We start from the raw sequence: 27,414 nt of genomic DNA on the forward strand, positions 1-27,414 counted from the left end.
AAATTCCGGAAAAACATAAACACTATTTATAGGTCCTTGGATAAATTTGCATATCTTTGACAAGCCAAGATATGCCGTATTATTTGCAAGAAACTTACGGCATTTGCCTGGGTGCTTGATATCTAACAACATATTTTTTCTGGGGCAAAGTCATCGTGCTGAATAAAGACCACATTTATCATTATCAGGATAATCTATCCTAAAAACCTATGGAGTTAGATTCAATGATATTTAAGCTAGATAACGGTTTGTTAGTACTAAAGATAAATTCAGTCGTATTGGTTTCCTTGACTATTGTAAGGCATGTTAATGGCATGTTGATACTGTACTGTAATAAATGTCGCTTAAATTGTTGCACCCATCGCTTTTTCAGTTTTTATCAATCTTTTTATTTGAAATATCTTTTTTATAGATTTAAAGGATGACAAATTCGTTACTCAGAATACTGAGGAATATGCAAACACATCATTTATGGAGTAAACCATTTTCCAAACAATGCACACACAAACATGTGAAAAGGGTCTGGACCATTCCTTCAAATACTGTGCGGGAATTATCGTTCTCTAATAGGACATTGTTTTGATTTAATTAAAAACATGAGTATTGTCTCTACAATTAAACTAGTTTATTCATTTTGAGTTACTTTTATGATATTTATAATGTATAAATAAATATGTCTTCCAGATATTCAAACTGCGATGATATTTATTTTGTTGTTTTGAAGAACTAGTTTTTGTCCTTCTACATTTTTGTTTTCTAGATATGTATATATTTCAAATTACAATGCCTCTTTATCATTTAATAATTATCTGATTTGTTAAAAGAAACACTGTTTGTTTTTGCCTTGTTTTCTTGTTTGGTAATAAAATATAGGCTGTCACCAAAGGCCAATGTGGGCGCTGAAAAGTTAGACATGTCATCATGATACATACAAAATGTAATTTCGCAAAAACGTTTAAATATTGTCAATATAAGATGAAAATGCTTAGTCGACAAAAACCGGATTTACTGTGCTTTAAATGGAGATGTGTTTTAGTGATTTGAAAAGGCATGCTCTGTATTCCTCTAACATTGACCGGTGGTAAACGTTTGTGACAGTTAGACATGAGTAAACGCCATATTTTTACTGTCCGTGAGAGTATATCAAACCGATATCACACAGTTCATCAGTTCCTGATGCGTAGTGGATTTGTATTTCCCGGTAATTGTTTGTTATTCAAACGTTGAAGACTGAGATTAACCAATTTAAAAACCAAAACAAACTTTCATACTAGTTTTATTTGCTTGTTTGCTACTACAATGACATTTTTATTAGTAGATTTCCGTTTATTTTTTTGTTTTACAACAGTCAGTTATTTGTCAGCTTTATCGGGTGAGGTATGATTGTATGTTCAGAAAAAATACATTCTTTTTAGTATTAATATAACTTTTACATTGTTATTTCTCTGTCTAAATGTTGATCGGAGTTTTCCGTATCCTGTTTCGTGTGAACTGGACAGATGCTTTGAAAATGTTTAAGCTAATAATATTGAGCTTCATTCAAGTTTCTGTCTGCATGCTTTGTTTATATGTACATTATGTTGATATTGTTGATCGATAAAACAATTGTTCTGTACAGTGGGCAGAGAAGTGTTTTGCATCGCATACAGTTAGTGTATTGTTAAAGAATACATTATTATACTGTATTTGTCCATATTATATTACAGTAGAAATTTTATGACCTAGAGGAAAAAATGATGTTTGTATTGCAAAATGTTGACTTTTAGCGTTTCTTTTCCTTTATAAATAATATTGAAATACGTCCTCATTTCTTTTTTATTTAATAACGATTATTCATTTGAGAAGAAACCATTTAACAATGCAAGTGTCATTTAAAAGTAAGGTAGATAAAAAGAGCAATGCATTCAAGATCTGAGTTTAAAAAACCATTTATTTCCTTTTGATTACAATAGGTGCATTTTACCCTATTAAACCTGCTTTAAAAATAATCTAAAAAGATCGTGTTGAATATATATATATATATATATATATATATATATATATATATATATATATATATATATATATATATATATATATATATATATATATATATATATATAATCCAAAATGAGTGAAAGGTGATATCACACAGTATAAATAATCAAAAAAGAAAAAGAAAATGAACAGTTCCAAAGTTTCTATTCACTAGCGCTTTCTGGATTTACATCCTTCTTCAGGTGAATGTACATAAGTTATGACTTATGTACATTCACCTGAAGAAGGATGTAAATCCAGAAAGCGCTAGTGAATAGAAACTTTGGAACTGTTCATTTTCTTTTTCTTTTTTGATTATATATATATATATATATATATATATATATATATATATATATATATATATATATATATATATATATATTCCAAATTTGTTTTCATTTTTTATAATGGAAAAAAGCCGGTTGCTGAAAAGTTATTTAAGCGGGCAGGGATCGGATAGATTATCTATTCTGAAATTGATCATAATTCATGTAATCTGAATTCTTTTTCTTGCATCCGACTGAAAAATTACAAACGTTTTCTGCTCCTACCTGTTATGTTTTTAATTTAATGTTGCTACAATGTTCCAAAAAATATATTAATTTATCAGAGATACAAAAACATATGTTATATGTTTTGATTTTATAATTTTAAACCTGTAGCCATTGGGCACTATTTATAGCGTATAGCTTGTTGAACAGGTATTCAAGTTAAACACGATCTTCACTTATTTGAAGGCTTTTCTTTGCCGCATTTACACAATTCCCACCCACCCACCCGCTTATTAAGTGACATTTTAAAATCAAAGAACTGTGCATAATAAAATGTGATTTGCCTTATTTCAGTAAAAAGTTTAAATACTAGTAATCTTTATATGTGCATGTATATGTATAGATAATTTTTATTCGGTTGAGTGAAACAAATAAGGACATAATTTCCTTTTTTGTTTTGAAAATGTAAACCCCATGATATCGCAAATATCTGTATGTTCATATTGATTTTGTTTCAAAACGGGAGTGGGGGTGTTGTGCATTATTTCTTTTTTCTAAGTTTAATTTTTATGGTAAATTTTACTATACTTTTTAACACTCTCAGACATACGCGGATCCAGAAAAAAATATTTCGATGGAGGGGGAAGGTTCAATGAATATTTTTGTTTGCCGGAAAATTACGAGGTCCGTTGACTATTTTCTGTTATTTTACTATGTAAAAATGATTAAACTTGAACATTCTATGGTGAAGAAGACCCCCTCCAATCCTCCTCTTGATTTGCGCATGTCCAAAATAAGTTTCATAAGTGTAGATTTAGGCAAACGCATGTTTTTAAATAAAGAAGGTTGAAGCTTTCTTTCCCCTTTCCTTGTGCAACGCTACTACACATGTATTATAAAGCGTGCACTATTTATTTAAAAAGAGTCATATAATATATTGTACGCGTGTGCGAAGTACAGTGATATGGGTGTTATTGTAATAACTGGAGATTTTAATAGTCGTGTTGTTGAATCAAAAGATTATGTTGAATATGATATTTTGTCAAACGATTTGTTAAATAACATGCCTGCATTTTTGTCATATGATAAGGATTATATTTGTTCACTTAAATCGAAAGGAAAACATGTCAATAATTTTGGTCGTAGATTACTCGAACTATGTCGAGCCTCTGGTCTTAGAATATGTAATGGCAGGGTTTCTGGAGATACTCGGGGCAAATATACATTTTTTAATCATATATGTTCGAGTGCCGTAGATTATGTTTTAATTAGTAAAGACAATTTTGATGCCATCGAGAGTGTTACTGTGAAAGATTTAAATGAATGGTCAGACCACGCTCCAGTTGAATTGTGTATTCATAATGTTAAAAGCTATCAACGATATAACAATAAAAACATTTTCTGTAGTAATGTAAGTACGGCTGGCAGTGTATTTAGATGGAATGAGGAAGCTGTTTAGTCAATGAGATGTATTTTATACTGTAAGGTGTCTTTTTGAGAAAATGGACTGTGGGATCCTTAGTTTAGATCAGGTTGTGAATAATTTCACTAGTATATTAAACAGTGCTTTTATGCCTTTTTGGGAGTTGATTTTAATAAATTCTCCTATGCAGTTACTCAGACAAACCGAAAGTAAACAGTGTTTGGACCTCAGCACAAATCATTCCTGCTGACAAGACTTAGTTCTTGAAAATAATTGATAAACTCGATGTAATGTATGCTACAGCATTGTTTTTCAAGGAAACTTATCTATAAATACCTTGAAAATAGTCAGATTTTAAATGGTACGAACAATTTAAATATTTTTTGTAGTCGTATGTATTCCTACGCCAGAGTTCAATAAAGTCTCGTTTAACTCGACGCTCGGCTTTCTCCGTAAATCCTTGTCGGAGATATACGGTGTATAGCCGAGCGTTTGGTTGAACGAGACTAGAGTGTAATATTGCTTGGATCCATACAATTTTCGAGAAATATTTCTATTACCTATATATAGTTTGATTGAATTAATTTTATCTTTAAATATAATTCAACATGATTCATATGGGGGTTTCTCGACATTATCGTCAAAATATTATAAAAATGTGCGTAATTCAGCTTCCTGAATTGGAAACTACATGTACTTGTCATGCAAAATAACATATCATTGATTTTAAAATGAATAAACATCGACAAAATCAACTCCGGTCAGTTCTTCAGTACTTTGATTGTAGTGTATCTAACTTTTCATGTGGTTCGTCTATTAACACTATGTCTTCTAGTAGTAATAAGCAATGGTTCGATGACAAGTGTAAAGAACTCTGCATAGTATCTAAAAGCTCCTTACGTATTTTAATTGGAAAAGGTCTGTTCAAAATCGTATCACTTTATGTGAACATAAAAAGCATGTACTTTGAAAGAGGTTTGTCAGACAAGAAGGTAATAAACTCAACTATTTAAGAAAATACACTCCAAAACAGTTTTACAAGGTTTTCAAGAAAAGAAAAACAATCAACAGTACTTTAGATTTAGATGCTTTTTATCAACATTTTAAGAGTGTTTGTTACGTTGATGAAAATACTGTATACATTGAAAGTCAATTTTCTGTGCAGGCGAGTACTGAGGCTGTTTTTAGTGAATTAGATAAAGCTATAGACGAAGAGGAATTACTTTCTGTATTAAAAAAATTAAAATGTGGTAGAGCTGCTGGAACAGATTATCTGTTAAATGAATATTTTGTTACATTTAAAGATTTTTTTCTACCAGTTTAGTTAGACTTCTTAATAAAATTTTTGATGCAGGTACTTTCCCAAGGAGCTTGTCTGTGGGTGTAATAATTCCACTTTTTAAAAAATATAACACCAATGATGTAAACAACTACATGGGAATAACTCTGGTTAGTAATCTAGCAAAAATATTTACCAATGTGTTGAACAATAAATGATTTCGCTGGTCTGACGACAATGGTATTATAAGCGATGCACAATTTGGGTTTTCAGCCAGGGTATAGTACCATAGATGCCATTTTTGCACTTACGAGTTTAATATCTTTGTATTTGAAAAAGAGAAAGAAATATATTGTTGTTTTGTTGATTATAGAAAAGCGTTTGATAGTGTGAATAGAAACAAGCTATTGTACAAACTTGCCAAGGTAAAATCATGTGTCAGATATAAGTCTGTACCGTCAAATCATTTTACGTCTACAACTGGACTTATGCAAGGGGAGGCATTGTCACCTTTTCTATTTTCTCTATATATCAATGATTTTAAAATGGATTTTATACGAAGTCGCTGTTAACCTGTTGATCTCAGAGACCTTTCGCTTTGTTTTTTAATGTATGCTGATGACACTTTCTTAAAAGCTAATTCACGAGAAAGTCTGCAGAGTATGTTGAATCAACTGTATCAATTTAGTAATGATTGGAATATTGCAATTGGTGTGAACACTGATAAAACAAAAACAGTTGTTTTTCGACATGCGGGCAAATGTTTAAAAATGATGTTTGGACTAATGACCATAAGCATATTGAGGTTGTTAATTGTTTCAATTATTTAGGAATGAACCTTAATTTCAATGGGAATTTTAATGTTACACAGAAAACAATTGCAATGCAGGGTAGGAAATGTATGTTTTGTATTCAGAAGGTGTGTAATGAAACTTATTTAAATATTGAGACTAAATTAAGCATTTTTGATACATATGTATCTAGCGTCCTTAACTATGGCTCCGAGATATGGGGTTTTCATTCTGGTGATGAAATAGTTCGAGTTCACACAAAATTTTGTAAAAGAATTTTGAAAGTTAAAAAATCTACGTCAAACTTCATGGTTTATTAAGAGTTACATGTAGGTTGTCTATCCATGATTATTATGCGTAAATTGCGCATCATTAAGTATGGGTTGAAATTGATTAAAACAGAAAATTGTATATTACACAATATTTATGATTGGCTTCACAATTGATACCAAATACATGGTGTTTTAATGTCACAGAATTATTTGTATCACTGGTACATGTATGCATGAAGTATGGCTTTTATGGAGTGTGGCTAGCACTAATGTTTTCTTAAAAATTGTAAAGCAGAGGTTGTCTGATATTTTTATACAGGATAGAGATGCATTTTTCGATTCATCCTCTAAACGTTTATTGTACACCTGCTGGACACTTTTTCCTTACAATTTTATTTGCGTAAAAATATTTTGGAAAACCTTGTTGTCCTTTTAACAAAACATCGACTGTCATCGCATATGCTTTTGGTAGAGCAAGGCCGTTATAATGGAATTGTCAGATCGATGCGCATCTGCAAATATTGTAGCTTAGGTGAAGTCGAGGATGAATTTCATTTTATACTAATCTGTCCTTTTTAAAGCGCTAAGCATAGCTCAGCGCTTTATTGTCGTTAGACTTCTACTTCCGGTGCAAGGAATAACCGCCCCCTATGAGCAGAAGTTTACATCATTTAAACTGGTTAGGGAACCAGTTTCAGGAGCTGCACGGGCTAGTACGGGCTACTGTGAATTTGATGTACAGGGCTTACATACATCATTGCAGGGGCTGCCACGCAGTGATGAGGAAATATATCGCGTATACAGAAACTAAAATGTTATATACATACATGTATATCTTTTACAAACAGAAGCTGGGTTGGCGCTTTTCAGTACTATGAGTACTTTGATTATAAATGTCTACGTGTATTGTATTTAGAAAATATTACTGGACTCGTCCTTCAACGTTTAAGTTAGCTCAACTCCTCGCCATTCATAATCGCAAACAATTGTGCCATCTCGCAATGTATCTGCGTGAGGCTGGTAAAAACGGGAATGTCAGACTATTCGTATATCCAAATAATGTATTACCATTATTATCATTATTTACTTTTTGATTTTTTGATATATTGGGTCTCTCCTCCTCTGAATGTGCATTTATGAATAACAGTTTTCTTTGTAGAATATTGCATAACATTATTACTAGTAGTGACGTGAGCTTTTGCTTAGATAGAGTGTATGGATATGTTTATAATTACATATATGTACATACGTTACAACTGCTCATAATTCATATGAATTTTAGCAAATAAACAATACAATACAATACAGAATTGTTAAGGTATTAAATGAAGTGTACAGTGTACCTTATAAATGAATGGTCCGATATTTAAAATCGTCGTATCATGTGGAAGATGTTAACAAATAAATATACATCACCAAGGAATTTTCAATATTTTTTATTATAGCCTAATAAATTGCACCTTGCATTTTGCATTAAAGTCTATTGGCAGTGAATGTTTTATTAAGATATTGTAAAAAGTAACTTGGAAATTTATGCAAATCGCTTCGTAAATATCTGCATAAACTCACACTACCTTTCTAAATATGAAATTAAATGAAACATAAACACAGGGGCTCGGTTGTCGGACAGTGCAATTCTTTAAATTGTTGTTCCTGATGACAACAATGACTGAAATTAGTAATCTCAATTGTATTTCTGTGTATTCACTGAAAAACTCCTGTTTTAATCATGTTTCCTGAATGTGCGATCGAAGTTTTGATGGGAGAACGTTAACTCTCCAGACGATTCTCAGAACGAGGTAACCAAGAGCGAGGGCAGTTAGCATCATGACATAAAGTATCATGCATCGGGCAGATACCTTGGATCGGACAAAATCTACATGATGTAGCATTGATATTCCAACATTTGGCCCAAGCGTTTTTTTCACATTTTTTTTCATCACCGATTAATAGGAATCTTTTGGAAAATGAGTTTGCCACAGTTGGGTCAGCCATTACCCGCTTCTGCAAGTGTCACCATTGGGGAATGAACATTTAAAAAAAACTTTTTTCTCAGTTATTCATTTTCGTATTTGAGAAACACTTTTTAAAACGATTTTTTAAAGAAATAGCCGAGAGTAGGATTTGTTTGGATCAGAAAACTTTATTTTAACGGCGTTAACGAATTGATAACTCATCTCACAGTTTGTTTTTCACTTGTAAGTTATACAAAAGCGGTTTAAAAAGGAGACCATGAAAATTAAACAAAGGTCGTAAAAACTAATGGAGATGAATACATGTATGTCCGCGTATCAAAATCTGTTATAAAACTTCCTGGTTTGCTTTACGTGGTTGAGTGATAAAACCTCGTCAAACAGATCATTTGCTTAGTAGTTACACGGAAGCTTATGGAAAGTCGAATCATGCTTCATTTTAACACCATTAGATACAACAAATATTGTTTTATTTGGCTTGTTTTTATTGTTTCGATAAAAGAGGGTAAGTGAGACATTCAATATATATACTTGTCCGAACAATTTTCCCTTTTAAATCTATTACTAAAAATGGAAATAAATTCCACTGATGATAGTGAAAAACAATCGATTTTTATTAGACCTTTAATTGTAATATTATTTTTTAACATTAAAACATTGTTCTACTTTTTAAGTAAGTGACTCGTAATTAAATTTAATTTAAATTAAAAAATAAAATCAGAATTTTACATTCTGATTGGAGAACATTACAACATAAATTGCCCTATGAAAAATGATTTACAGTTCATGAAAGGCAGTATAGCTAAATTTTTATAAGGTCAATTATCAAAATTTTTAGAAAAAATGTTATTTAATAATTTTAAGAATTTCCAATAAATTTGAACCATGCAATAATCTTAAATAGTAAGTGATATAAAATCTAAAGAAACTATGCAAAATCATGTTGACAAACAACGATTATCATAACCTTTATATTCATAGTGCTTCCATAAGTGATTTTAGTGGAAAACGAGTTCAGAAAAATTTAGTGTAACTTCCTCCGCTCTGCTACAAGTCTTTTTTTTGAATGAGCCTAATTGCATATCAAACGTAAAAAGTACGTGTATTAAACTTACAGTTAACTAGATTAAAAGAAATAACAATATGACTAATAAATGAGACTTTATAATCAGAACCCCTAAATAACATTATTTTTCTCTTTTTTAAAAGAAAGTCTTGCATTATGAAAACAAAATTTACACATTTATTATCTATGTTTAAATGCCTGTGGTATAAATTGGAAGGACAATGTAAAATACTTGTATAACAGATCAATGAACACTATACAGCATTACTGTAAATAATAGCATTTATGTAAATTGTGATATGTTATTTTTATGCCAGTACCAAAAATAATAGTCTAGTCATGATATAATTGTAATTCTAATATTTGAGTATTTTTGAGTATTTAGCTGATCTTCTTTAATTGTCTACATTAACCAATCAGAGTGCGGCGTTTAGTCGCGCGATGTTTTGACTACGTCATTTTAACTGTCAGCTGTCAACAAGTTTGTAAATACCGCACCTAGTAAAGATTCCAGGTTACCGATTACAGGTCCCATTTTGTCAAACATGTTAAAATCAATGGATCTTTCTGTTAAAAATTTGTACACTAGGATTCTTTTTGTTAGCCTTCAATGCTTTCTTGCGTTTAGGTGAGATTGTGGTAAAATCCAAAACTGATCAGTGTAAAGTAATTCAAAGAAATGATGCTACTTTTGAAATGCTTCAAACAACACCTGTGGCTGTTGAAATTGTGTTAAAAAATTTCAAAACAAATAAAACACATGACATTTTTCAAATCCATCTTAAAGCATCAAATAATAAGGAAATGTGCCCCGTTCAAGCATTATATAATTACTTGCATACATTTGGCCACAAGTCAGGTCCATTGTTTCAATTTATGGGAGGTGAACCAGTAACTTATGCATTTGTAGTGAAAAATCTTACTAATCTTATTGATTTTGTTGGTTTGAACCCTGCTTTATACAAAGGTCACAGCTTTAGGATAGGGGCAGCCACTCATGCAGCACATTTGGGTTATTCTGAAAACTGCATTCAAAAAATGGGAAGATGGAAATCTGATGCTATTCGTAGATACATACGTTTGTCAAGCTTTACATTTTAAATACATATAGCATTTGCTATGTATGTATATTTTTCTGGAAGGTTTTCACAGTTCAGAAGTTAACTGCTGTGTTAAATAATTGTATCTGATATGCATTGTTTGTGTTGTTAATTCAATGTATAGATTAGTTGTATGTCAAAATTCAATTCTCATCACAATTCCCTATCATTTGTCTTACATTGGACATTATTCAAAGTGTGATTCATGTATAACATTTATCTATACTATGTGCATGATGTGGTTACACATAACATAACACAGGTCAGAAGTAAACTGATGTGTTTATGCCTGCTGTATAGTTTTTTAACCATTGTTTCTGTTGTTTGATTTTGTCATTTTAGTAACATGTGCCTACTGGTTCATCTGAAAATGTTTTATTACATGTCTATCTGTATTTTAAAACATGTTTGATAGTATAAAAACTTTTACCATGTATATTATACTGTCATATTAACACAGGGCAGAAGTCAACTGATGTGTTAATGCTTGCAATGTTAAAAATAAGATGCGTCCATAGTGGTATGCAAATTTTTAACTGGTTTGGTTATACATGTATAGATAATCTGTGCCTTCATGATATGTTAATATTTAAAACTCCATATAAGGCAGAGGTTAGTCATTGCCATATGTGTTGTATGTACTGCCATCTTTCATATTGTTGACTACCATGATCTAGCTAGTCCACCTTGTGTGGGGTCTTTTTGTGCAAACCTGCTGTTTGCTTTTGGTGACTGTTTTTGTTCAACAATATGTTTGTTGTATGTATATTTGGTACATGTTGATATTGTATACATCTTTGTTTAATATGGGGGAGGTCATTTGCTCACCTTTTATAACTTACATTCAATGTCTGGTAATTGATATTATGACTGTTTGAAGACCTCCCCTTATTGCCTAATTTTTCTTATTAGCAAAAATAAATGGCAGTATATACACACAACCATGTTTTATGTTTTTCAATCAACCCTAGCCAGATCAACAATATTACATAATACAGCATTATTGTAAATAATAGCATTTATGTAAATTGTGATATGTTATTTTTATGCCAGTACCAAAAATAATAGTCTAGTCATGATATAATTGTAATTCTAATATTTGAGTATTTTTGAGTATTTAGCTGATCTTCTTTAATTGTCTACATTAACCAATCAGAGTGCGGCGTTTAGTCGCGCGATGTTTTGACTACGTCATTTTAACTGTCAGCTGTCAACAAGTTTGTAAATACCGCAATCAACCCACCCTCCTTCCCCTTCATCACCTTTATAGTTGGGGATTTATTTTGCACTGTATTACACATGTATGTTGCTGTTGATATGTACAATGCTGTTTTTGTTCAACAATATGTTTGTTGTATGTATATTTGGTACATGTTAATATTGTATACATCTTTGTTTAATATGGGGGAGGTCATTTGCTCACCTTTTATAACTTACATTCAATGTCTGGTAATTGATATTATGACTGTTTGAAGACCTCCCCTTATTGCCTAATTTTTCTTATTTGCAAAAATAAATGGCAGTATATACACACAACCATATTTTATGTTTTTCAATCAACCCTAGCCAGATCAACAATATTACATAAAAGCACTTACATATTACATTGAAGTATATAATCAAAACAGGACTGTATATGGATATGAAGGAGATACAGTAATATTGATTTGTCCACTATCAACATCAGCTGAGTCAGTCATAACAACTTGGACAGGTCCACCAGAAAACGTGGTTTATTTTTACAACGATATAAAAAATCCATCTATTGACAGAGGGGAGCGTCTGTTTGGGTCTTGGGATCACAAACCTTACCATAGGGGTTGATGATGGAATGTTTAGCTGTGAAGTCAATACAAATCCCATTCAACAATATTTCGTTAACTTTAAATTTTATGGTGAGTATATCAATTTATATGAATTGGATGACTGCAGTTTAAGCAGTATTTTTTGGCTCTTTTTCGGTAACTATTGTTTCGGTTATCCCTTGCCTATTTTTTTCTCAAGTCATGTGTTAAATATAGACCACTCAAATTTAGAAATTTAATGTCATAATGGTCTTAAACTGCGGGACATGGCAATTCAATGTTCGTTGTTTATAAGGAAGTTAGAATTATCTGCAAAAAATCTATGGAAAGATTCATAAATACATGTATGCATGGTGGAGATTATTAAATACATGTATGCATGGTGGATGGAGCTAATTTTGTAATGGGTGGTAAAATTATAGTAGCGTTCATGCAATTGGACAAATTTCTCCACCTCCACTTTGCCAATTTGTCTGTCTGTCCGCCCATCTGCCCGTCCGTCCGTCCGTCTGTCTGTCTGTCTGTCTGTCTGTGTCTATTTTATTAAGTTTCAAAACAAAATATTTAACACGATATGATATCCCTCGCAAGCGCGGGAATTAACACTTTATACATTAATATGAGTCAATCCTTCATTCACATGTACATGCAATGGCCTTTATTCGTTTTGTTGCAGCTGACTGAAAAAATACAAACGTTTTAATTTTATTTTAAACTAAGGAGTAAGTGTATAGTGCGTCGTATCTCTGCTTATTAATTTTGTTGTTTGGATCAAATCTCAATATAACTATTATCACTGTCTCAAGTAAAAAATTGACATAAAACACTCTTACCACACCCCTACCCTACCCCCACCCCTCTACACCCTCGTTGAAAAAAACCCCAAATAAAAACTTTCCCGCTTATGCATGCATCATCTATTCATATTCATTCATGTACAGACATAAAGGTTTTAACACAATCTGTTAAAGGTCCAAAATTATTTGTATAAGGTCTGGTCTAATAATCTGTAGTAGTATAAAATTTTAAGTAATTTAAAAACGCTAGCATATAAATATTGATTTGAATATATTAAACCAAATTTGTCAGATCTAAGGTAATTAACCTACGCTTGACTTCACTCTGCCTTGACCTTATTAAGTCAACCCGCGGTCTTGATTTCCCCCGTACTGGAAAGTTCAACCTTTTAAAACTAAAATCGCGCTTTCAAGAAAAGAGTTGGCTTATTTTATTTATTCATCATTTGTCGTATCTTAAATTTTCATTTACAGTAAAACTCGTTTAGTACGAACACGGATATTGCGAATTTACGGATATAGCGAAGTCATCTTGGATCCCCAGCTATGTAAATTTAATGAATTTCATATACGGTTATAACGAATTACGGATATAACGAGGTAATTTCTTAGGTCCCAGTGACTTCGTGATAACCTAGTTTTACTGTATACTCGAAATAAGTTCCCAGTATATATATATATCATCTTTTTATGTAATCATTCATTGCAAGCATATATTTTATTTTAAGCAAATTCCAACTGACTTGAATTCGCAAAATCGTTTCCACCACCTTACTGGTTTATCGAAAATAAAGTATATATAGGTTTTTATTATATTTCTCAGTAATTACTTATCAGGTGAAATTCAAACATTGTTTACGGACATAAACTCACACGTAATGAAATACTCAAGAATTCATAGTTAAATAGTTGGCAAAATGTCTTAATTTATAAGTATAGATATGATATCGGCCAATATAAGTAGCCATTGATGATCGTAAACAAGTGGCTGGTGCCAATAGCTTCTCAATCAGTTTTCAAGATAAGAAGGTGTTGTTTTACAGATTGATTGTCATTTATTAGAAATGTGCCGTTTACTTTTAACTTTGATTTCTGATAATTTATAAAAACAATATCACCTGTTGAGCTTAGTCACTTTTATCGCATATTATTGCATACAGGAGTTTTTAAGATAAGAAGAGGTTGTTTGTTTTGCATATTACTTTGATACTTGATTTTTTTTTCTCAACTTCATCATTTTTTGTCATTAGATAAAAAAGAAACTGTAAATTTCATAGCTAATAACCATCATATTTTATTAAAATTGACATTTTAAATAAACAATTTTTTTCGTGTAACAAAATTTTAGTCGGATATATCTGATTTTAAAAGCCATTGTTATTTAAACCATTAAAAGAATTAACATTTTTTCAAAACATGTTACCCTTTTAATCTTTACTATAACTGAAACAATTGACACTCAAATCCATTGTCTAGCATAATTCTAATGTTCAGATGTTCAGATACTACCTGATCCTACCTCTATTTTTAGAGGCCCGTGTTTGCTCCACTCCTGTTTTGTTATTTTCTTTTGGGGTTTTGATTTTGAAGACGGTTCGTTATCACCACATTCCATACTTTAAAAATTGTTTTTTCTTTCATTGTATCTGTCTACTTCAATTTCTAGTGACGTCGGTTGTGGGTGACATGAATTCGGTTATTACATGAAAATATGTATGTTCGATTGGGTTCAGGTATCTCCTTTTTCAACCCAAGGTTATACAAACACGACGACATTAAAAATCACATCCAGTGGATTGTATTTTGATTATTGATAATGGATCATTCATGTTTTTAAAACTGTCACAGTATGTTTATGTTTTTCAGCAAGTTTTCTTATTGTTTTGATTGTAAAAAATTGCACAAGTACTTTGATAGAGGAAATTATATTTTTTTTTCCGTCAGAATTAAATTTACATTTAAATATTAAATAAGAACAATAAGTTTTAGATAAAAAAATATTTTGTTATTTCCTTTACAACACATCATCTCTTTACTGATCCACTTAAAGAGCATAGATATTATTTAAAACCCTCTATCATAACGACCCTTTTGCCTTTAATGACTAAAACAACGACAATTTCTGTGGAAGCAGCAGTACTGGGTAAATTAACCAGGGATGTTCTTCATGGCGTATTCGCACCAAAGTAGCTTATATCGACCATTTACATATAAATACCAATAACATATGCATTAATTACATTAGTTGTATCGTCATGTTTATTTACAGTTGATATCCATAATGTTACCTTGATTCCGAGTGCCAACCCACTGACAATACAGGAAGACACTCAGCTAGAAGTCAGGTGTGTTGTTAATAGTAATGCGGCCCCCGCTCCAACCATCACCTGGTACCTAGAATCTGCAAACATCACTAGCATAGCGGTAACAAATACGACCTTCATCACTCTCACAGGAAACAGAACGAACAACAACAAGACGTTACAGTGTAGAGCTACAAACAACAACAACAAACCCCCAAAGACAGCAAACACCACACTTAATGTGGAATGTAAATTTATTCTTAATAAATGTCAAAGAAACCTAAACTGTGCGTGTTTAGCACATTGAAGATATGTTTATATAAATAATGAATGGATATTAAAAAAACTAAAGTTTTTGCGTATCATCTATAAATGCGATGAAATGAGCGTGTTTTACAAACTTACATACCAAATCGATACATGAAAGAATTGATTAGTCAAAATTAAGTAAGGAAGAGAGATATTATGTCTTTGAAGAAAACAGTTCATGTCAGATCTATTTTGATAAAAGCAATAAAAATATACAAGCCTACCTAAGAGTTATGAAACTATTGTATACGTAGGCAGATGGATCCTAAGGCAAATAGAAAAAAATATACAACATTTATCAAAGACAGTTGTGTGGGTTGAAAAACACTGTTTATAACTTGGGAGGCTAGTGTCAGATCCATGCTATTACACAAACGCTTAACATGTAATTTGATGACTTTGGTTTTTACAATTATATGAGCTGTTCCTTACTCTGTTTATCGTGCCTACTCCTTCTAGGCACTGATCCTACCCCTATCTTTTTAGAGGTCCGCATTGCTCTGCTTTACATTTGTATTTCGTTTTATGGATTTTTGAGATGGTTGACAATGTGACAATGAAGCATTTTCCATTTTAAAATGAAAGGTGAAAAAGACTGAGATGTTTTTTTTTTTAATTTTCCGAAAGTGATGCATTTATATTAAAAAAGATCATTTTCGTTTTACAAACATGTGTACTTTTTGGCTCATTCAGGGAAGTATGTGACATTACAATCTTTTTAAAATTTTACAGAATCATCATCAAGAAGTACAAACAACAATAGTTTAGTACAAAAGAAACATTTGTAGATAAAAATTGGCGTCCCCATGGTGGTAATAGTGGTGATTTTGTGGTATTATTGTTAAGTGACATAACACTTCTGTTTTACAAAATTTTACGCTATACAAATCATCCTTTACTTTAGATCAACCAATGCACACCACATTCTTGTTCTACGATTTGAGTTGCAATGGCGTGATCCAATAGGTCTGCATTCAATTCATGCATATATTTAACAACATTAACTATATCATAGCAAAACATCAATTAAAACAGCCTCGGTAAAATAATTTCCATTGAAATAGATATTGTTATTTATAATTATTATGCATTTCTATCTATTCTTAGGAATTGTACAAAACTTTACATACCATTTTGTTCACTATACCTAAGTAATTTTTTTCAAAAATAAAATTAAAATGATTTTGCCGGACTAAATTTATAACTGATTTAAAAATTTGTCAAAATTTATGTTTTTAAACTGTCTTTTTGACGAAATATACTAAGTTTCGTAAACATATTTACATTTTTTATGTGAACAAGCACAAAATTTGTTCTTACAATGTTCGAATATAATGTCACTATTTATACTGTGATTCGTATCTATAACTTTTAACATTTCCAAGTTTTGCGGACTTTGTTTTTGCGGAAATTAATTAAATGTTTGTTGCCTGTTATTTTTTCAATGTAAGCTACCAAGCCCCGCAAAATGAAAAAAAAAACGAAAACGATTTTTCGTTATATGAAATTCTGACTTCATATCTGAAATAAAGGGTACTTGGTTTTAAATCACGATGAAAATCTGAGTTATCTCCTTGTCACCGTAAATCTCATCTTCAAAAATAAAATAACAAACGTTATTTTTATGCATATTTAATTGCTTACTGAGAAAGATTCAGAAACCTTCTGTAAAAGAATTGTTTGATCTTTTACAGCATATCAATACATACACAGGCGTCAAAATCTTGTGCTAAATATAGATAACAGGTTTTTTTTACCTGTGTAATGTATTTTTTCTGCAATGATAGCTACCTTCATACCGTCAGGAAACACCAAATTAAGCATTGCTTATAACTAACAAGACGTGGATCATTATTAACAAAGACACACAGATCATTTTAAATAACCACTTAGGCCCGCGACTTAATTAAGCCATCGTTTAAAAAATAATGAAATCTGGTGAGATAAGCAACTATATAATGTTTAGTACAATCATCAAACTCACTTAGGGAAAGTGAAATAAAAAATAAAAGCAATGATTGTGGGATGTTGGTCTAGACAGTACAATTGAAGGATCTGACTGGAGATAAAGTTAAATTAAAAAAAAACCGTAGATGGATGGAAAGAGTAGACTAGAGACCGATGCATTTCTGACATGCAAGGCTGTGACATGCATACATGTATGGAACAGATTGTCCACGCTACAACGTAGGTACGCTTTATTAGAAGAATGAAAGCAAAAAATGAATCTAATGACACATTCCTCTGACGACAGTAGCATGTATAAACAACGTCCTTTGCAACATTAGGTCCTAAGAAAAAAATATTAGATGCAGTAATTGTACATGTATCTTCAAAGCCTTTTTTTAAAGTGCAGTTGATTTTATTCGTTATGACATTTTGCACAACTAATTCAGAACGATGAACGAATATGTATTATGTCATACTGCATAATCGAATATGAAAATATTTACTGTCATAACACAGTATCAAATCATAAGCGTATGCAAGACAAGAAAACAACTTTATTAATCGACTGTTTGTTTAATTAATAAATCTCTTTAACACACCCACCGACAACCAACACGTTAGCTGTACAAAATAAAATAGAAGGAAGAGATTTATTAGTCACCTGTCAGGCTACCTCAGGGAATCCTAGCTCTACCACATTCTACTGGACCAAGGTAGACAACCAAGGTTTTAGACAGAATGGACACACTCTGCATTTATATAACATACAGAGAACAAATTCTGGTACCTATAGATGTATAGCAGAGAACATGTACAGTTATGGAGATAAGGGAGCAGACAGTCAGTCAATGGTCGTCAATGTTCAGTGTAGGTGTTCAGTAAAACTCGGAGAAACTGACTAAATAATCAGTTACCGATTACTTGCAATAAATTATAAAATTTTACATCATAACAAGTTTTTTTTTTGCCAATCTTATATTTTTACCTTCTTGATATTTTTTTCAAATCAAGAGTAACTTAAGTTTGTCTGCGTTTACAATTAAAATGATAATATTAATAAGGAGATTTATTTTGTCGTTTTGTTCTAAAAACATATCTGTCCATTCCTCTTAGCTTTTCTTTAATGATGATAACTGATTTAAACATGGTGATTAACGTCAAAAGATCATTATTGTAACTACACTTAATGTTAGCATTAGTTTTCATGTCATAATATCTATTTGATATCAAATGTATTTGTTTTTATAGAACACAACTGTTAATGTAACTACGATCTGTAAGGATTATTTAGGGTAGGAGATGTAGATTTATACGCATGTGTTGATAGCCATCATCTATTTTGCGGTGTACATATGTAATCGGTTGTAAGTAGGATAAAAACCGACTTATTAATTATAACATGCAGACGTCAATACACCATAGAAAGAATACCCAGTATATTTCGTAAACAAAAAATTAACAATGTTTATTTCCAACAGATCCACCGACAATAAACGCGCTACCTAAACAAAACATCAGAGAAGGACGAACCCTATCAGTTACTTGCTAGGTTACACCAGGGAATCCTAACTATACAACATTTTACTGGACCAACTAACATGCACGAAATTGACAAGTCTTGATATTGTAATTAATATATTTTGAAATATCCATTGATCTTGTTACATGTTGTGTATACAGACCCACCAACAATAAAGACGCTATCTCAACAAGACATAGTAGAAGGAAGAGCCTTGTTAGTCACCTGTCAGGCTACCCCTGGGAATCCTAACTCCACCACATTCTACTGGATCAAGGTAGACAACCCAGGATTCAGACAGAATGGACTAAGTCTACAGGTACCTAACATACAGAGAACCAGTTCTGGTACATACAGATGTACAGCAGAGAACATTTACATCAATGGAGAGAAGGGACAAGACAGTCAAACCATGGTCGTCAACGTTTTATGTGGGTTGCTTTTGTATAGTATTGTTAGCCTAGGTTTCCTGAAGAAAATGAAAACTAATGAAGTTTTAGATTTGTTAATAGCCTAAAAATATCAAATTAACTACGCATTTACATAAAAAAAGGTCAATCTATAAGACACGTTTAAATAAATAAGCAAATCAAAGCTTAGATTATATCTATTGACCCTCTATGATTGTTTTTGTTTAAAGACCCTCCAACCCTAATTACAATGTCTCGGCGAAACATCATAGAAGGAAGAGACTTATCAGTCAACTGTACAGCCACCCCTGGGAATCCTACCTCTACCACATTCTACTGGACCAACCCAGGATTCAGACAGAATGGTTCCACCTTGCAGTTACCTAACATACAGAGAACCAGTTCTGGAACATACAGATGTACAACAGAGAATAACTACAATAATGGAGAGAAGGGAACAGACAGTCAGTCCATGATCGTCAATGTTCAGTGTGAGATTTCTATATTATTGTTATATTCATGCAATATTGAATTATCACAGTTTGTATGCATTTATAACGTGCTTGATAAAAGATCAGTCTTTATTATGTTTTATACCAACGTCATGAACTAAAAAAACTTTAAGGAAGCTGATCCGATTTCTTTTCTTTGAGTAAATACTACAATAGCAACATTTTTTTTTAAACTTTATGTTATTTACCCAATTCTAGTTTATTATTAGTTTCTAGTTAAGTTAAATGAAATCTTCTATCTCGTTCTCTTTGTGAACTTTCTCAAAATTCAGAAACATTTACTAAAGGATTAAAATTAGGAAACTGTCATTTTTTCGCACTTCGAAACAGATGGATTGAAAAATATTACAATAGCAATTTTCCCCATATTGTGATAATTAGGTGGTTAGCTATATATTTTTTTTTCTTTTTCTTATATGTAAAAACAATAATAAATTCTACTGTCTGCAACTGGTATTGGTTGGGGAAATCTCAAAATATGAAAATGCATCAAATCTTGCTTTGTATTTGAAGTATAACAAATGTAGATTGGTACAGTGGATTTATATATATATACCTTTGACGATGGCATTATTCTGTGTATAAAATTTCAAAAGCATGCTATTATATTAATTTATTTTATTTTATAACTTTTCCTTCTATGTGATTTCTTATTACGTACTCCTGCACAGCTCCATTTTATCATAACGTCGTTAATGCACAATGGCAACGCGCAAAAACAAGCGAAACGAAAAATACTGTTGGCCCTCTTAAATGATAGGACCTGACTTGAAACAAAAGACAGTCCAAAGTAATTTACAAAAGAGCTCCTTAATTAATCAATGAAAAACATCTTTAAATAAACTGACAAATAAATTGCTAATATTCTACCTCATATATGATTTTAGAGTTTGATGCATTTTGCTTCGGATTAATTTATTTATCACTAAGCATTATCAAAAAATCTGATTTTCTATGAAAAAAATAATGTTGACATTCTTTTTTTCACGCTTTACGAAGGTTATATATTCATGAAAGTGTTGGCATGTATCTTATAATGGAAACGTTTTAAATTACAAATTTGATTAATGCCAATTCATTTAATTTAGTTAATTTGATTGCTAATGGAGTTATCCATGAAATAATGTAATTTATAAGAAAAATTGTTGAAAAATATTCTGTATCTTTATCAAATTGATAAATTGCGATTGTATTTTAGACAGCCCTACGATAGAAAACAGATCACTGCAAACAGTGAATGAAAGTGAGTCAGTCACATTGACTCGAAATATAGTGAGAAATCCGTTGTCAAATGCGTCTTGGTATATTGGAACACAACTGTTGAAAACCGAGTCTTCAGTTCAAACCACCACACTCACCATAGAAAATACCAAGTGTACAGATACCAACAACTATACGGTTGTGGCCAGTAATGGGGTAGGAAACAATGTTACAAGATTGGTGGAACTAATTGTGAACTGTAAGTTTGAATACAAGGTATATTTCCTGGTCTGAATTTGAAGAAATATCAAAAGTATCTTAAAGTTATTGATTTTTATCATTATATATTTAATATTTGAAGTAATTTGATGATATTTAGAAATAGTATGTACAATCCGACAACATTACATATTGAATGACTTCAATACATTGCTAACTGAAAGCAAAGTAAAGTAAGCAGTTATTCATATAAAATCAACCTAGACTAAACCAAGTTAAAAAAAAAACTTCTCTAATGTTTGTAGACAGGGATTTCTTTACTTGCAGATTTTATAGTAATGCGATACTTTGTGCATTTGTATCAAAATAAAAGCTAAAAGTATAGGAGCAATACAACAGCTTAAAGCTGCTTGGTCCGATTTTATATCAAATTTTATGCACGCTCTTAAACAATGGTTATGCTTAGTATATGTATAATAATAGACATTGCAGTAGTTTTTTCTAGTCAATTAAGCCAAATTTCAGTAAAGGAAAATACGTACAAAATATGCTAACAAACAAACGACATAAAAGGGTACCGCGTTATTTCGCCTCATTCAAAATGTTATCCCTGACGACGAGACTTGTATAGTTGTATTACGACTTTGACATCGCATTAAATAAAGGTCTGAATAATCAGACAAGTTACAAATAAACATGTGTGCGTTTTGTTCGCTAATATTTCTGAAGTTTGGTTTCTTTACAATCGATGCATAGCATGCGGGTTGAATAACCCCAATCATTCGGGGGACGAAACCAAACGGTTTCCTACTTAAAAAAAATCCCGTGATGCACTTTGGTTTGTTTTTTCGTTTGACCAAAAAGAAATTATTTTTATTTACTTTGAATATTTCTAACTTTGAAAGGAGACCGATTCTGCTCGTGTAAATAGGAGAAAGTCCATAACTTTCTAAGATGATTGGTTTGTATGAAGAAAATTTAATGCTGTAATAACAAAGAAATCGGACCAAGCAGCTTTAAACTCAAATCATTTCGACGGTGATTAAATTATCTTTTATTGTTTTTCTCAAAAGCCTCTGATGTTTTAACAAGTTAAGGCTGAATGCATTTTGAACCTTAATGGGGTAATATTTTAATAAAAAAGCAAAGATCTAATCCTTGTTCTTTCTATTTCTTGTTTTAGAGAAGAACAAAATGTCTTTTTATCAATTCTTTCTAATTATTAGATATAATATTGTAAACCAATGTGTACAAAATAAATTGCGAATATAGCTTTTAAATTATTTGATACATTGGTTAAGATGTAAGCTATAGTAACAACTCTTATATTCGTAGATTTATTTCCATGTTGAATGGAATAAAGTGAATATCTTAAATGCAAGTAATTTATTATATATACAAAAAGATGAAATTATGTTTTAAGAAATGATTAAACAACTGTTTATAGAAAGATGAATTAGAAAACACTTCTCTTCTCAAAGAAAACGATGATACAGGTCTTTGGTATATTTCAAAACTTAAAGTATAGACACGTTTGACCTTATGTATTTTGCTACTTCATAGGTAAACCGATGCCAGATAACACAAATATTACAATAGGAGTTACATGCACCACTGAAATTGAATTTTCAACCACAATAATTGCATATCCAGAACCTCTATACGAATTACAATAGGAAAACGGAACAAAAAACACTCAAATGATGAGTTATATCACCAAAAATGCAGTGAATAATTTCACTGCTCATTTCAGCCAAACAGTTACTGATCAAAGTACTTTCGGAATTTATTATCTAAGAATGGACAATATGATTGGAGAATCAACAGTTATTGTGAATGTAATCGAAAAAAGTAAGTTATAAGGTTTTTCAAGCTTATATATCCTGTTATTAATTTGTTTTATGAGAACAGTTTTTAACAAATAATTAAACGTAAAAAAATTGTGGAAGGTATAATGAAAGATATTTTGATGCAAAAAAATCAATGCCGTAATATTTTTAAAATGTGTGACAAAATATGATATATACATATATGGTGTCGTCGTGTATTCAATAAAATGAACCAATTCTTTAATTAGAAAGAAAGCCGGATACACCAAGAAACATAACAGTTGTTTGTGAAATAACACAAACCAAAGTACAATGGATATCTTCTTTCAATGGCGGCGATCCACAGTCTTTTACTGTAAATACTTTGAATGGTCAAGATGGGACTAATCATTCTTGTCTTCGTGACAAGGGTGAAAATAAAATGCATTCTTCAGCAATCTTCAACCCTCTGTGACGTACTGGTTTTATGTTTCTGCAAAGAACAGTTATGGATCGAGTGTCTCAGAAGTCACCAGTTGCAAGACAGTACAAGGTTTAATTGAAAATTCTAGCATTGGTTTTCTTCACTTATCACTGTTCTGTTTTGTTTATAAACACTGACTCTTGAATAATTAATATTACATTTGTTTACCTGTTTTTTAACTGCTCTATACTTTATCTAGTGTGAACAGCTTATCCATAGACCTCTGAAACAACTGTTAATTTTCTTTCACGTCAAAGGTCATGAGAAATGGTTCATTGAAAAATAAATGCATCTACAATAAGATATGCTTATAATATATGAGTATTTAATAAATAAAAACCACCTCTTCAAAAGTTTTATTGGACACAACTAGTTGCAGTGAAATATTTACAAAAGTGAACATTTTACAATGACTCTTTGCATAAAAGCAGCAATATATCCTTGAGCGTTACTTAGTCTCTTCGAATATGTTCACATGTTAGAGAATTTATTATACCTTCTCTTCTACAATCATGAAGAAACGTATGCATACAAACATGTATGTGTTGGTTAAATAAAAATGTTTGATTTAACCAATGATATCCTGACACTCTTTTTTCTACAGAGACAACAGGCTCTCAGACAGGAGTAGTTGCCGGAAGTGTTGTAGGGACAATGATGTTTATCACGATTTTATTGATTTTTGGGATTGTTTTTCACAGACGCTACTCATGCATATGTAATATAGGTAACACTTCTACCACCTTTATGAGTTTTCCATAAGCATTTGTGTTTACGTATGGAATTGTAACTGTATATTATTCACCATGAAAACCTTTTTTGACATAGTTAGTTTTAAAGAATTTTATTAATAATGACACCGAAACCCAAAATCAAGGAATTCTTTTACAGCTCCAATACTATTTCATACCTCTAAGCAAACCTATTGTTTATAGGTCCGTACAAATTATCAGGACTCTCGGATGCTTCATATAGATCCTTCAGATATTAATATTCAATGGCTTTCACGTATTTAAAGGTCTTCAAAAGACCAAAGTAATAAAATAAGAGGTTTATGTCATTAATCATGTTCCACAAAAGTATTAATACAATATGAACGATGTGTTTAAATAGCAGCTAGCTAGATTTGATTTTAAACAAATGTAAATACATATATTTCTGTAATATTTCGCTTAAAGTGGACACTTCATTAATTTCTTTTTTATCCACAAAAGTCAGCTTTTTTCGGTAACTAAATAAAACAGAAAATCCTTGCTTATTAAATGAGAAAGTTTTCAATTTTTGAATGGTTTTCAACATTCTGAATTGTATTCACTTTAAGATAATAGTAAAATTGTTGCGTTACATGCAAGAAAAGAATTAAGAGGTAAGTTTTTTTTCTACAAAATCTAGAAAATAAAAACTCAAAATTTGGTTTTTTTTTCAATTTTAGAATTCACTTAACTTATAATAAAAGAATGATAAAAAGACAAATCTTATACTGTGTTTGATAAACTAGCACCTGCCACTTTTTCAGCTTTTGTACGTACATGTACTAGACTTACAGAAATTAGGTATCATTTAAGGGCTTACATGTACTTTGGTAGTAAAAGAATGTTGAAATTCGATATTTGACGAAGATTAAAATAGGGTGTAATAAAGTTTTTGAAATGTACAATGTGTTTGCTTTTCCTTGTAAATTTATTTTTTTGTCAGAAAAAATTAGACCATTTAAATAATATATTAATGAACATATCTTATCTAAAAATACAATATTGATGTAGTCTTCAACCGAATTGAGAAGATCCGACGTACTCGAAATAAAACGTCCAACATACAAAGTGCACATGTAATAAAGAAAATGTATACTTTACTGAGTTATAAACATTGAATTTGATCCTCCACCATAATTGAATATCTGGCTCGACATTTTTGTTCGTTTCCATAAACATTTAAGCCTTTTTGCTATGTGGTTCATTTGTTTTTTGACTAATTGTTTTATAGTTTGTAGATTAAAAATAAGCAAATAGGTTAAGTTATATCTGGTCAAAAGTATGTTCAAACCGTATGCATTTAGATTCTCGCAATGTGTGTTTATCAATCAATATTTACATTTCCCATAGTCGTTGTCTGTAATTAAACTGCGAATCGATTATATCATGTGTTGACCAATGTATTTCATTAATGACTTATTTAATATGTAATCGTGCAATGGCTGAAAATTATATAATATATTAAGTAATAAGGAATCATTTTTTGAATATCATAAAGTGATCAAATACGGTCGGGGGTAATCAAAACTATCATGAAGTTCTTCGGGTTTTCTTGTATTTGATTACTTCTAAATACTAAAAGAACGATTCCTTAATTATATGTTGTTTTATCTAATTTAAGGGATACAGCAGATGAAACAAATAAAGATTTATCCAACTACACAACTATAAAAGGTAAAGATTTGCTAAAAAAGTACAAAATGTCACTGTTACCTAACCCTTTGATGTAAATAAAATGCAAAAAAAAAATATTATTGATACCTAAACAAAAGAGATAATTTAAACTTTCAAAATCATAACATTAACTATCATCTATATTTTTTGAAAATTACTTTAAAATGCAACACATAGGTCACGATGATTTCTTTATGCGTCTATTTTAGTTATCTTTCTATATATATGAAATGTGAAATGTTGTTTTGAAAAAAAATCTTGAGTGTCCTTTTTGTTTAATTTCAGAACAACAAGAACACACAGAAAGGTGTATGAATTTATATAAAAAATAATCTAGATTGCCTAAATAATCATTACATTAAATTGACTAATATTAATTACGATAACTTCCTAGTATATTTCAAAACTTTACAAACACTATCACTGATTAAAACACATTATAATACATAAAATCAAGTGATTTATCCCTTAATTAATTTATTTAATTAATATGCCGTTTCTTTCTTTCTCTTCAGAACTTTACTGAAGAAAACAAATATATGTCATGTTTAATACGACGTGCACGTTATGTATATAATTGCTTAAAATAAATTACCAAAATTCATAGCTGAAAAATCTTGTGTTCAATTTCGCGGTTTAAATACCTTTGACTGACAACTAAAACATGACGGACCATTAAAATCTCTGACTTAATTGATGGACATTTTAAAAATAAAAAAATGCAATTAGCATTTAAATATCATTTTTTTCGTGGACAAAACACTTCTGTAGATGTGTATTTTTTCAGAACCAAATTACAACCGAAGTTAAAAAAAATAATTTGTGTTAGATTATTTACAATTTTCATCGTTTCAATGATAAATAGAAACTTATTTATGGATGGTTATTGCAGGAACATGTATGACGATTTAACATCATATGAAAATGCAAACCAATACGAAGACATTTTGAAGAAAGGTTGTGCAAATTGATATTTATGAACAGCTTTTTATATAATCTAAATTAATTTTATTCATTTCTTTAACTCTTTATCTTGAGACATTAAAGGACTGCGAACGATAGCATTCTCTAGCCGCCTAACTAAAAGTCATTTTTTGAAAGTTGTCTAATTAAAGTTATATTTTTATAATAATGTAAACATTTATGTATATTTTCATTAAACATAAATTATTTGGTGAAACAAAGCGAGATAACTTTGTATTTTGGGTTAAAATAGCTCATTTCATAATAGAAAATAACGGAAAACGGAAATGTTTTT

At 30.8% G+C, this 27,414-nt stretch overlaps 2 protein-coding genes and 1 long non-coding RNA gene across 6 annotated transcripts in view; all 3 read left to right on the forward strand.

Annotated features, from left to right (window-relative positions):
• Positions 1–7,698, forward strand: part of LOC105325654 (neural cell adhesion molecule 1) — a 262,905-nt gene extending 255,207 nt beyond the window's left edge. For 3 of the 4 annotated variants that reach the window (XM_066076977.1, XM_066076975.1, XM_066076976.1), the window contains one exon: positions 413–1,801. Coding sequence is in view for 3 of the 4 variants with exons in the window: in XM_066076975.1 (XP_065933047.1) it covers positions 413–480 (68 nt within the window). In the remaining variant the exon portion in view is untranslated. Of the gene's footprint in view, positions 1–412; positions 1,802–6,967 lie in introns of those variants that run through there. The other variant, XM_066076978.1, reaches the window with a different exon arrangement.
• A 719-nt stretch (positions 7,699–8,417) lies between these two features.
• Positions 8,418–15,569, forward strand: LOC136272452 (uncharacterized). The gene is made up of 3 exons (XR_010710462.1): positions 8,418–8,753; positions 12,027–12,309; positions 15,286–15,569. It is a non-coding gene; the product is annotated as an uncharacterized lncRNA (long non-coding RNA).
• A 2,614-nt stretch (positions 15,570–18,183) lies between these two features.
• LOC105339190 (B-cell receptor CD22) lies at positions 18,184–23,676 on the forward strand. The gene is made up of 6 exons (XM_066076981.1): positions 18,184–18,445; positions 19,259–19,528; positions 19,738–19,998; positions 21,218–21,478; positions 23,002–23,289; positions 23,516–23,676. Exons 1-5 carry the CDS (start codon positions 18,388–18,390, stop codon positions 23,112–23,114), a joined length of 963 nt encoding a protein of 320 aa, XP_065933053.1. The 5' UTR covers positions 18,184–18,387; the 3' UTR covers positions 23,115–23,289; positions 23,516–23,676.
• Positions 23,677–27,414: the final 3,738 nt, after the last annotated feature.

The sequence above is a fragment of the Magallana gigas genome, chromosome 2, assembly GCF_963853765.1.
Source record: "Magallana gigas chromosome 2, xbMagGiga1.1, whole genome shotgun sequence".
NCBI lineage: Eukaryota > Metazoa > Mollusca > Bivalvia > Ostreida > Ostreidae > Magallana > Magallana gigas.

What these genes read in the sequence shown, in the direction of transcription:
- LOC105339190 (XM_066076981.1), top strand. Translation starts at nt 18,388, where the DNA reads ATGTACAGTTATGGAGATAAGGGAGCAGACAGTCAGTCAATGGTCGTC. An exon ending in AATGGTCGTCAATGTTCAGT is followed by an intron (nt 18,446 to 19,258) that starts GTAGGTGTTCAG and finishes TTGTGTATACAG; the next exon opens with ACCCACCAACAATAAAGACG. An exon ending in CATGATCGTCAATGTTCAGT is followed by an intron (nt 19,999 to 21,217) that starts GTGAGATTTCTA and finishes ATTGTATTTTAG; the next exon opens with ACAGCCCTACGATAGAAAAC.